At 40.6% G+C, this 13397-nt stretch overlaps 1 protein-coding gene across 21 annotated transcripts in view; it reads left to right on the plus strand.

Annotated features, from left to right (window-relative positions):
- The window catches only part of LOC6731051 (nesprin-1), a 101955-nt gene that overhangs the window by 11589 nt on the left and 76969 nt on the right, over nt 1-13397 (plus strand). For 12 of the 21 annotated variants that reach the window (XM_039297143.2, XM_039297193.2, XM_039297117.2 and 9 more), the window contains 7 exons: nt 5043-5104; nt 9288-9560; nt 9805-9858; nt 10044-10210; nt 10270-10546; nt 10615-13221; nt 13307-13321. In XM_039297143.2, the coding sequence (XP_039153077.1) occupies nt 5043-5104; nt 9288-9560; nt 9805-9858; nt 10044-10210; nt 10270-10546; nt 10615-13221; nt 13307-13321 (3455 nt within the window). The remainder of the gene's footprint in view (nt 1-5042; nt 5105-9287; nt 9561-9804; nt 9859-10043; nt 10211-10269; nt 10547-10614; nt 13222-13306; nt 13322-13397) is intronic. The other 9 variants (XM_044923944.1, XM_044923945.1, XM_044923946.1 and 6 more) reach the window with 3 other exon arrangements.

Below are 13397 nucleotides of genomic sequence, written 5' to 3' on the forward strand. Positions count from 1 at the left end.
CATGGAGACAGAGCTCTATATAAATTTATAAGGCAGCAAAAGTACGTCAAGCGTTCACTAATTGATGACATTCACATGGATATATAGTATAGTAAACTATTGATTGCTGGCTCTTGACTTGCTTTCAATACATGTCCTCACTTTCCCAGCAATTAACATTAATGCCATTTTAATGGCTGTGCAAAAAGCCCATCGAAAACAACAAAAAACTCTATCCATATTCATGGCTTGCGGTACATCAGCTATTGAGCTTCATCAGGCCGCGATTCAAAGCCGAATTTGACTATGGCGATGATTTATGACAGATATTGATAGCCAAACTCGATGAAAATGTTTTCAAAACAAAGTGACAGCCTAGCGTTATCTCAGTGGATTCGACATTGTAAGTAATCCACACAAACGGAACGAAACAATCCGTACAGCAGCCGTACAACTGAGATCATCGACGAGTTATTTACTGTATCTATCTATCTATCTATCTATCTATCTATATATCCGTCAGCTCACGAATATTTATAGTGCATGTAGTTTAGCGGCTTTTAATTGATGCCTTAAATGCGGTCCAGAGAAGTTGGCGCCTCGCGCTGAAATTTGACCTGATCTCTGTAAGTTAAGAAGCGAATCAAGTTTACACACAAAGCCGAACTTGAAGCATCCACAAGTTTGCTCTTAACCCACAAAGTATATATGGCTTGGATGTGGGGGTGTCCATTCTATTCCCCTCCAGATGTTGCTCATGTGTTTGAAGAAATTAAAAATTCCCAATTTCGTGGCTTCCACCTCCTCGGTTTTCAGTTCTGCTCGTGGGCAGATCTTTTTGAAGATCTCTTCTGGAGATGCGAACAAAAAATATCTTTTGGTTTTTGAAGAGGTTTCTTGTTGGCTTATTTATTTTTTCTAATGCTTTAGCTGCTCAATCATTGAGTCTTATGTGCGGGCCATTGGTTATCTGCTGGTTTAATGTGCGTTATAAATGACAAAAATAAATAAACAGAGTACATATAGTTTGTTATGACGCAATGCCACCCCACTTGACTCTACTTCAATATGAATCGCGCGTATCGTATTTGCATCTAATATTTTCGAGTATCTGTGAAATACCAGCAAATGGTTGGGGGTGGTGGCATTGTAAACCTGTCGAAGGCAATGGAGCGTAAAGTTAAGTAATAGCATCTATAAGACTCTTCAACATGTTGACTGCGGGCAATTTATGTGGCATTTTTGCTGCTCACTTGTCGCCGCAGGTGACAACCACAAGTGCAATTCGACACACCTCGCTGGGTTTCACTGTACTGCGTTGAAATGTGAGTTTAAATTTAAACGAAATTTAAACAGTTGCTATAATAACCATGCAGCCTATGCTGTGGTGTTCATCACATGGTTGATTGCCAATTGGGAAGGTCAACATTATGGGCAGTTCGTTTTGGTAGAATATCAAAATATCTTATCGAGTGGCACGAACTTTGGAGTGTAATCAACTAAGTTGGTGTCAGTTTAGGTTTAGATAATTTTAAGGGGTTTTTGCGTGGGCATTTGCGATATGAATGGCATTTCCGATAGATAAAGTGTGTAAATGAGAAATTTGTAGATGCTAAGGGTTAAGAAATGCTAAATATTCCAGTGATTATGTAACCCAGTTGGTCATACCCCAAATAATTAGGCAAATAAACATTAGTGTTTGTATCGTGGAAATTCCCTGCCGCAAAGCTCCAAACATTTAATTCGACGCACTTCCGTTGAAAAACCCAACATGTGCTCCAAATCGGCCTGCATTCTAGAACCAATTCCCCTTCCAACGATTCGATTGCCTTTTGTTTATGCAAATGTACAGGAACATATATCGTATTTGGTGTGTTTTCCCCTTTTTTTTTGGGAGGGCAGGCCAAACAATTAGCTATGCGTGAAAGCAAATAGACTAGTTTAACCGAACACTTCTTGTTTCTTGTTTCTATTTATGTTCTGTAACTAGGCCAACTCAGACAAATGGGCGACGCTGTAGCTGAATATAAAGCCAACTGACTTTCAGTACTCTTTCTGTAAAGATTTTTTTTTTGGTAATTGGTAATCATTATTAACGGAAACCATAGGTTTCCATTATGGCATTTTCTAAGAATTTCTATATACACTTTTTACCATTTTCCCGTACGTTTTAGACGCGCTCATTAAACAGCAAGAATGGCGAAATAAACATAAATAACAATCTACCGACTTATCATTATAATCACCATCATTAACTCACTGACTGACTGAACCATTCATAAAAGATGAAGCGAAACAGAACAGAAGAACCGACAGCCGAAACAGAAGAATTGAGTGAAGAAAACGATTTACCGCTTCTGAAATTTCTGAAGAATCTATAATGGGCATTTCCCTCGGGTATCTTGTAATCATTTCAAACATCATTATTGAAATGGAAATTGATTTCAACAAACCTGAAAAGTCATTCAACTTGAACGTTACTCCCTGGCCCGATTTTGCCCCTTGTTAATTGTTTAACGCATAACGCGGTGTGTAAATTAAACATTTACATATGCTTTTACTTTTTGATATTGCTTTTATTTTGCTAGACATTCCGAAAGTCGATAAATTGTATTTTTGAATAATGCTTGAACGAGCAAAGCACTTAAAATTGTGTAATTATAATTAGCTGTTGCCTTAATTGGAAACTATACGCTTGTTTGTTTACCAATATTACTTATACGTAGTGTTGGAAAGGTTTTAAAGTCAGGATTTTTTGTAGTAGCAAAAGTAAGAAGGAAAATAATGAAGTATCTTAATCATTTTTATTCGATTGCGTAATCGGCCTGGTTCAGAAAGTTAAACACTAAGTTTGATTAGCTTGACCTGCATCATGAGCACCATATTGTTATACTTTAAGTTCTTATCAGATTCCACAACTTCAAGTGCATTATTTCTTATCTCCGCAGTAATTGGCATTTTTTTGCTATCAGCAAATTGTGTTGCTAAAAAAATACAATTACCAAAAATTCACATGATTTATGGCTTACTAAAAATGTTAACTAATCAAACATGTGTCGCGCATATACATTTATTTTTGGACTGGCCAATACCGAAATACAACTTAGCCAACTTGTTTTCTAGGGGAAATTAATTCAGTTAGCCAAATGCGGTAGTTATGTTAATATATTCGCAACGCATTCACGATTTGTTACCAAAAATATCAGGTTAATTTTAAACGAGTTTTTCGAAGAGGAGTCCGATGTTTTTGGCCAAAACAACTTAATTGTTTGGAAAGACAACAATCGATAAGGAAAACAAATAAAAGTGCACTTAATTGGTAATTTTAATTCTAAGAAATTTTTTTTAGCACTGCTAGAATGTCAATTAAATTAGTTTAAACGAGTTATTCCCAAATTAAGAACACATGGATTTAAATTAGGAATATATGAACGAGCAAAACTGGTTTATATAAGTAAATTAAATAACTTGAGGTAACTTGATGCCAGAAAAATATATTGTAATGTTTCCAAGCAAACAAATACCAAATTTAAAATGCCACATTTGTGGTAATTTATTATTGGACCTGCTACATCGAATCTTTACAAGCCATTTGAGCATTTTAACGTGTCTGAAAGGAACATAAAAATGGCCATTAGGTTAGGATTTGATGCTTTTACCTTGCCTCAAGTTCATCTAATTGCATAAATTTGTCGTTTTTGCGTTGCCGAATGTTGGCTAAATTATTTCTTTCATTTTAGAAAGATTAATGCATATATATATTATACGTACACGACTTTCAGTTGGTTTGCAAATTGCGCAACCTTGAACTAATTTCTATTTAAATATTCTTTTGTCAACATTTCATGAATTGCGTCACTCAGCTGGCGATAAATGAATGAAAATTCAATTCGAGCAATGGAAAACTTAAGAGATCCCAAGTTGTGGGGATCATTTAAAATTAATTATTACAATTTGTGTTCGTGCTTTACTTTGTAAAATTGTTTTGTTAATTGGCTAAGCGTTTGACGCTTTCATGGGCTGCCTCGATTTATTTTATGTAATAATTCTTATTCCAAGCATTCCTCTTGTCTAACTGTAGAAATTTTCCATTTTCGAAAAATTGAGTATTTCTTATTTATTACGGGAAATCTATTTTCGTTTCATATTGTTGGCATGCGTTTGGCCAAATGCCAGGCACTGTATAGACCACGCACTGGGCCAAGTATTCTTGGAGCTGAATTCCCAATGGGCTGGATTTGGCCTGCCGTGGCTAAGATTTTCACCAGACAGCTGCTGGCCACCATTTCCATATTCATTTTTCATTTTGCATATTCATTTCCATTTCGACTGCACTTTTCCATAATGACTACGCTTAATGCGTTTCTTTTTCTCACTCTCTTGTGTATATTTTGATAATTGTTTACAAATTGATGTTTTAACGCCTTGTTTATTATTTCAATTTGTCGGCTAAAGAATGAAATTGAGGTAATTAAGCAACGCAAAAAAAAAAAAACTAAATATTTGCTTTAGCAAATCTGAGAACTCGTGTTTACAATTTGCGGTCTACCTGTTTGACGCAAGTTAAAGGGTCAACGAAATTTTAAATATTTCTTGGTTAATTGTTTACGACTAAAACATTGCGTTGAATCATCAAGCTAAATTTAAGGAATGCAGGTTTATATTTAAAGTAATTGTTAAGAAACTGTGGGCAAATCAAAGCTTTCCACTTCATTTTAAGTTTGTTATGTTTATTGAGGATATAAACCTTTTGCGATAATATCGCGAACTCAAACATGATGTCATTGTGTTAACTTAGTTTTATACACCGACTTAACTGATAATTAAGTTAAAGTCAACATCAGGCAAAACGAAAAGCTGGTGTATGTAGCATACAAAGAAATGTATCTTATCGGTTGCTTTCGGTATCTTTGGTAGTATCGTCATGTCTCTTTTTTTCGCCTTTTAAGTAGCTTTTTCCTCTTTTCTGCCGCCACTTGTTTAACAATTAATTGCAAATGAACGAATTGTATTACCCATTTACTGACATTTACCTTTTCTTCGTTTTTTTCTAACATTTTCAGAGGAACAAGAACGTGTGCAGAAGAAGACATTCACTAATTGGATTAATTCATACCTATTGAAGGTGAGTCTATCTTGTCTTTGTCTATCCCCCTGAAAAGTCTCAATCGATTTGCTATTCTGCAAATAAATTTTGTCTACAATGCAGTGGCATTGGAATTTGCATATAGATTTGCATTTGATAAACCAATCGTGAGAGGTTTTTTCGAGGGTGCAAAAAAAAAAATAACTAAAAACAAAAATGGGTTAGGGGGCGTGACATGTCCATCACTTTGAATACAAAATCGGAATTTAAGCGTGATAAGCTTATTTATTTATACAGCAATTATGATGGAATAATAAGCGAAAAGTATTTGTTCAGAGATCTGTGATATAACAGATACTAAATGCGTGAAATTTGAAGGTTGCTTGTTTTTGGGGCTTGTCATTGTCAAGTAAATTAGTGAAAAGATTTTGAAAGCTCAATAATTCGACTGACTTTTGTAAGTTTATTATTATTATTTTTGGTGAATTTTGTGTTATTTTTTCGGAGCACAACCTGGTGTTTGATCTTTTATGGCCACCATAAATCCTCGCAAAAATCTTTGAAGCCTTCTGGTTTTATCATTAGCATATTTATGAGTAAATATGTACCTACAGGTTCTGGATAAACATTTGTCATGTCTGAACATATTGGAGTCACTCTTTCTCGCTGGTTAGCTTCCAAGAATATCTTATGAGCACACGCACCAAAGCTAGAAATTCCTCAACACATTTGTCTAGGTGCTCTCCATACTTCAGCACTTCAGACTTTGAACAATGCAAAAAAAAGAAAAAGAAAGAAAATTGTTAAGAAAATATTGAATGAAAAATGGTTGGAAGAAATCCAACCAAAGTTGCCCGAAAGCCAACAACCAGCGACTTGCATTAATGCCAGACAGTTCCGTTTCTGGCGGGGATCGGCTGTTGGTGGCTTCAATAGCATTGCCATTAACCCGGCCAGAAACCCACGCGACGCCTACTGACTTACTTTCATGCCTCCAGATCGGAGGTGATTTAATGCACTTTTCAGTCTTTTCAGTCTCCTCAGACTTTTCAGGCAATCTCCGGCCAAAGTCGCAGATTGAGTGAGCCATGTTTCGTTTGGTGTCTCAAATGCGTTATCTTTTAATACCAACGGCAATCTGCAGACATGAGCCGGCGATTTTTTGTCGCCCACATTACTGTGGTTATAATGGTGGAAAATATGGAAAAATTCTCAAAAATAAATATAATCTATAAAAAGAAAACTGTATTCAGGAACTTTGCAGTCTTACTTCCTTTTTATAAAAGAAAAAGATAATGAACAAAGGTTTCAATTGTTATTTTTTTATAAATCAAATATATTTCATACTTTAAAGCCTAAAAATTCGACTTTAAACTTAGTACATATATTTTCTTCTGAAATAAATATGGTTACCAGGTTTTTCAATGACATTTTCTTAACAAAATTAATTTTATGAGCCATTATTATTAATTGTAGACAGCCATTACAATTTTTTCCACTGCTTTATAGTATATAAGTGCATGTAGGAAAAACTGTTGCCGGCCGGCAAATCTTTCAATACAATCCAAATTCAATTCGAAAACCAGTTTCTCGACTGCCAGAGTGTGCAGCTCGATAAGGCTGCCAGTCAGCTATATATAAGTATGTATTCCACATAAAAGGAGCAGCTGAAATGCAGGGGTATCCGTCTTCGAATCGAAATGCAGAGTGCGTGGGCTGGGCTTTCCAGATTGAAGTCACATTTCAGTTGTCCAAGGAGTCGCAGATGCAACATCTACATCAAGGAGTTATGCAATATGCAAATGAGTCATTTAATGTGCATAATGACAGGGCAAATTGCTGTAGCTGCCTTTGCAATTGCACAACGCGATTGGCTTGACACGTTTTACTGAGGCAATAAATAATGCTATTGCCGTTGCAAATAAAAAGTGATTTATTTAATTTGCGTTTACCTATTGAAGATTCGTTAGACCCGTCAATTAGCAAGCGTCTTCCATTTTCCCCATACTGTATCCACGTATCCGACAGATACACACTCGCATGTAAAATCGTTTGATGGGGCAGCCGAAATTCAAAAAATGTTTGTTTGGCTCAGGCTCAGTTCAAGGTGAACGAGGTTTTTATTTGACTGCGCTGACGACCCAAAAACCCGCTCCCAACGTTCGCTTTCCATAGAATTTGATTAAAATTTATGAATTAATTTATACGCTCGCGGTGGGTCCGAGTGACAAAAAGCTCGTTGGATGTTCAACTTTTGAGTGGCGGTCCACATACCCAGTTGCCCAGTTCGCTTTCATTGCTCTATGACATAATTGATGGCAACGCCCTGGCACGAGTCGTGCCCTCCAGTTGGAGCACCCGCATGGGGAATCCATATCCACGCGTCCAGACCGCCATGAAACCAAAGTGAAAGGATTCAGCTATTAGAGGCGATTAAATTAGAAAGGATTTGGTGAAGGGGAAAGTGGGTCACGAATGCTGCAAACATTTGTCAGGTGCTCGTCTAATAGCGTGGACAGTTGACGAGTGGAAAGATTACAGAAGATTTACAATCCTCACCCATGGTGTGGAATTATGGTTATGACTGAGAAGTAGGTAGCATAAATATTTATACCCTTTGCACGTAGAGTAAGCGGGTATACTAGATACGTTAGAAAGTGTGTAACAGGCAGAAGAAAGCGTTTACGACTATGTAAAGTATATACATTATTGATCAGGATCAATAGCCGAGTCGATCTGGTCAGTATCTACGGAGTAAAGGGTATCTGATAGTCGGGAAACTCGACTATAGCATTCTCTCTTGTTTTAATTGGAAAATGCTATTCAAGAAGACGACTAGATAAGTGACATGCTTATTTTAAGCTCCGTTCTTACCTAGAACTTTGTTAAGCTTATCAAATTAGCCCAACGCAATTATTATACTTGGCGGTTTCATCAAGGAAAGGTATCCATTAGGCGATTAGCTGGTAAGACCCATTTTTCACCGATGTCATGTCCGTGGAGTATTATGTTCCTAAGAGACAACCAGGCAACGGCTTCAATGACATATGTCTGCCCGAAATAAACAGCGGAATGGGGTAAAAGTTTTTTATATGAAGCACTATGACACCATAAATTCCGGAACTAAGGGTAAAAAAGATGGGCGTATCTGGTGGAACCGGAAACGGAAGCATTGAAATTGATTTCGCTATGTCTGTTCTGAAGCAGAATTCACACAAAAATGAAAAGTTTTTGCCGTCCAAAGTTTTTTACGATTGTCATTGTCTTTTGCATGTTGCTGCTGGCAGCAGTTGGATAAAGTTTTGCAGAAACTATTTACCCACAAGAAAGCTCAATTAAATGCTACACTCAATTACAATGAATTTTCGCCGCTTTGTTGTTTGCTTAGTTAGTTGGTGGTTGTTTGTTTTTGGTGCCACTTCCGTTGTTGCGGCCTTAATGGCATTACCTTAAAAAAATGTAATCTTTTGCGGTGGATTGAAGTTAAATGCCTGCTCGTGCCATTTGCCAATTTGTCTTGGCCCACACTGAAAGTATCACGGCAAATTATCGCATCGCAATTTAAACTATTTTAATTGATTTAATGCGCCTCGAACGATTGCGTGAGCTGCATTTGATTGATTAACCGAAAATCAACTTATGCAAATCTGTAAAGAGCAGTCGAAATTGTCCGAATTAAATCTATTCAATGCACCCCATTAAGTTTGTGTATATTTATCGCTGGCTATGAGTGCATAACGTGGCCATAGTGCACTTAATAGCATCATAAAGTGCTCCGAAAATTACACTAAAAGCACTCAAGATCCATTGTGGGCTACTTAACTCTACTTGATTAAGAGTTGTAATTTAAACTAAATTAAACTTATCAAGCAGAAACACTTTAAATAGAAGTTAACCCCGTTACTTTGGATGGATTTCCCTGGCTGCGTCTCTAGTCGAAGATTAACCGTTTAGAACACCTTTTTTATGACTTAAGGGTGAAAGTTTAAATAGTAGCATATTTATGTAGGATATTTAATAAAGAGATGACACGACAACTTTCGGCTTTAAGATCTTTCTTGTTTTCTTTTTTGTTCTCTTCGACTTTCTCTATGCTTTTCCTATTTTCTTATATCTACTTGCGCTCACGACGCCACCCTTTGCGATGATTATCGATCATCGCATATCGATAACATATATTCAGTTAGCTGTAAACTATATTGTTAATATTATTATTTTACAGCGTGTTCCACCGCTTCGCATCGATGACTTAATCAATGACTTACGCGATGGTACGAAACTAATCGCATTGCTGGAAGTTCTGTCCGGCGAACGTTTGCCCGTGGAGAAGGGTCGCGTTCTACGGCGTCCACATTTCCTTAGCAATGCCAACACGGCCCTGCAATTTCTGGCCAGCAAACGGATCAAGTTGGTCAATATCAATCCCGCAGATCTGGTGGATGGGAGACCACCAGTTGTGTTGGGCTTGATATGGACGATCATCTTGTACTTCCAGGTAAGCATGCCTTATATACCATATACATATATTATATACACCGAGTGCACCAGTTCACGAATTGAGAGCACCACCAACAATTGGTTGCTAGTTGTACACCTTCTCACGAGGCTACCACCAGTAGAGATGTACACTCCAAGTCCAAATGCCCAGCAAATTTTGAAACTTTAAACGTAATTAACCCTATGAACCTTCTTTTCTATATACTTTTTTATTGATATCATAATCCTAACACGTAAACAAGCTTCGTAAAAAGAGGCGGAAAAACTTAGTAGTAGTTATAAATTATGCGCCACAGGTGGGTCCAAGTTCGACTTGTAATTGTTGTTTTGTCGTGTGTACCTCATTTATTTTTGGGTAGAATATCGTCTTTAGTTAGTAGCCAAAACCTTTTAAGGCACTTCCATATTTTAAGTTTAACCATTACATTGCCTCGTATGCTGGAAGTATCGTAAATGTACTAACTCAATTATATATTCATAGATCGAGGAGAACAGCCGCAACCTAGAGTATTTGGGTCATGGTATTGGCGGTTCGGTTAGTTCCCTCGACAGTGTTGGCAACCAGAAGCACGGCGATCTGAAGGCTGAGAAGTGGAAGCAGGGTGCCAGGAAGACCCTGCTCAACTGGGTGACTAATGCCTTGCCGAAGTGAGTGGACGAAACCTATACTAAGTTGTTCATATTCATAATCAATACCCATTAAATAGGGACAGTGGTGTGGAGGTGAAGGATTTCGGCGCCAGCTGGAGAGATGGCGTCGCTTTCCTGGCCCTCATCGATGCCATCAAGGCGAACCTGGTCAACTTGGCTGAGCTGAAGAAGACCAGCAACCGTCAGCGTTTGGAGACCGCTTTCGATGTGGCCGAAAGCAAATTGGGCATTGCCAAGCTCCTGGACGCTGAGGATGTGGACGTACCCAAGCCGGACGAGAAGAGTATCATGACATATGTGGCGCAATTTTTGCACAAGTATCCCGAACCAAAGGTGAGTTTCGCTTTTGAATACGACTGGAGCTGTGGACGTTTTTACTTATCCAATCAAATTTGTTGCAGGGTGCTTCCCGCGACCAGTCGCATGTGCAGCAGGAGGCGGACGAACTGCGCCGCTTCCTGGTGGAGAAGACCACCGAGTACGAGCCCATGGTCATGATGAGCTCGTTCCCACGCGATTTTGGTGAATATTTACTGGCACGTTCTGAGGTCGATGCACATTTGGCGGCCTACAATCGCTTGAAACAGCTCATTGAGAGCCAGAGCGGATTCCTGCAGGTCTCCCGCCAATCCTGGGAGGAGATCAACGAGCTGTGGCAGCGCCTCCAGTACCAGATGATGTACTGGCTCTGGCTGCTGGATTCGGAGCTGCCCGGCGACTTCGGCACCGTTGGCAAATGGTTAGCCGAAGCTGAGAAATTATTAATGGACAACGATATACCCAATGCAATGAATGAGGAAACGGCCGCAGTGATCAGCAGGAAGCTGGAGGAGCACAAGCTCTTCTTTGCCGACCTGCCGCGCATTTTGGCCATGTTTGACAATGCCAAGCGGTCACCAGTGGCCCAGCAGATTCCCCTGGAGCAGTTGCGCAACATGGAGCGTAGACTTCAAGAGGTCGGACCGAAGGCAGCGGAGCGAAGGATTCGTTTGAAGTTCCTGGAGCACAAGTGCTGTTTGATTGCCTTCCTCAATCTGGTCGAGAACAAGATGCGCGGATGGACTGGAAAGTATGGTCACGAGGAGAAGGTGGCCCAACAGCTGGAGCAGTACAAGAACTTTGTGTCGCGCAACAAGATCTTCCAGGAGTTCCAAAAGGCCTTCGTCGATATGCAACAGGTGGTGGAGGAGTACAAGCGCGATGGCAATGTGCCGCGCAAGGAGATCAACGACATCGATCGATTCATGTATGAAACCGAGGAGCGCTGGAAGCGCGTCTCCATGGAACTGAAGTGCTGTCAGAACTCCCTGGAGGAAGTGGTCAACTGCTGGCGCAGCTGGAACCAATTGGCCCCCACCTGCGAGGAGTGGCTGCAGCTGGCTGAGCAAAAGGTCAACCAAAGCGAGGATGAGCGTTTGGACTTCTTTCAGGATATACCCGTTTGGAAGGACAAGTTTGATGCCCTCGCTAGCTCGGCTAACTATCTGATTGCCTCCTGCGAGGAGCCCATTGCCCAGCAACTGCGTCAGCGCCATGGAGCTCTCTCTGAGCGATTCGAGCGGCTGTTCGCCAACACCAAGCAGTACATGCATGCTGGTGACATTATCCGATCCCGACAGGAGTACAAGTCGGGCATAGAACAGCTGTCCAGATGGCTGCGAGGAGCCGAAAGCGTTCTGGACCAGCGACAAGTTCTGGGCAACAGTGAACAAGTCAAGCAGTACGGCCAGCAGTTGCAGCAATTGGCCAGCGAAATCGATGACAACGAGGAGCTGTTCAAAACCATCAGCAGGAACTTCCAATCTCTGATCCAAGACCTTTCTCGCGATGAGGTGGACAAGATGATGAAGCTACTCAAGCAAGAGAAGGAATCTCTGGTGCGCATACGTGCCCAGTTGCCTGCCAAGCTGCATCTTTTCCACCAGCTTCAAATCCAACAGGAATCCCTGGAGGCTGGACAAAAGGAGATCCACCAGTGGCTGAGTGAGGCTGAGCAGCTTCTGGGAACCCATAATCTCTCCGGAGGCCGTGATGCCATCAATGAGCAACTGCACAAACACAAGACCTACTTCTCGCGCACTGTCTACTACCGATCCATGCTGGAGAGCAAGAACAAGGTGTTCCAGAATCTCTTGAAGGCTGTATCCTCCGATGATAAGATCGATACTGCTCCTGCTTCCCAGCAAATGCAGCAGCTGAACGAGCGTTTCAACTATGTGATTCAGAATGCCCAGCAATGGGAACAGCGCTTGGATTCGGCAGCCGGTGGATGGAGTAACTTCAAGGACAACGAACGTGTGGTTAGCGAATGGCTAACCCAAGCTGAATCCATGTTGGTGGAGAAGCACATCGAATCGAAGACCACAATCGAGACACAGAAGTATTTCTTCGAGCAGGTCAACGATCGCTGGATGAATGATCTGGTGCAGTCGGCTCAACAACTTCTGACCACATTGCCCGCCCAGGAGCAACCTGCTGTGGTGCAAAGTGTGGAGCAGTTGCAGTCCCGCTGGAAGAATGTTCTGTCCCAGGCTCCTTTGCATCTACTGAAACTGGAATTTAGACTAGATGAGAACGCATTCTATCAATCTCTGAAGGATGTAGAGAAGGAGTTGCAGCTGGAGCAGCAGGCCCTCAATCGCAATGAGGATGTGGACTCCATACTCCAGCGTAACCAACAGTTCCTTCTGCAACAGGATGTCGTTCCTCGTCTGGAGCGATGCCTTCAAAACATGCAACGTTTGGCCCAGGCCCACAGGCAACAACAGCCCGGCGACATTAGTCTGGATCAGGCCTACGACAATGCCAAGTCGCAGTGGCAACTGTTGTCCAACAAACTGGGCGATATGCGTCAGACTCTCCAGCAAATCCCGGCCCAATGGCAGGGCTATCATCTGAAGTTCAACGACATGGTCGATTGGATGAATGGCGTGGATCAGAGCCTTAAGAATATTGTGAACGAAGTTAATACCATGGAGGAATTCGAAAAGGAGAAGGTGGTCTTCCAGGTAAGCTAATGATAATTATCTATAAACATTCCATTTCGATCACCTATAAATAATCCTCTCATTACCCATCACGCATGCCCTGAAGCTGAGGGAGCTAGTGGTAACTAATATGCTTTTATATATCACCTATGTGTACTTCAATTTGAAAAACCCATGTCTAACTTATTAATCTTATC

Source organism: Drosophila simulans, chromosome 2L (genome assembly GCF_016746395.2).
Source record: "Drosophila simulans strain w501 chromosome 2L, Prin_Dsim_3.1, whole genome shotgun sequence".
In the NCBI taxonomy this organism is placed as follows: Eukaryota; Metazoa; Arthropoda; class Insecta; order Diptera; family Drosophilidae; genus Drosophila; species Drosophila simulans.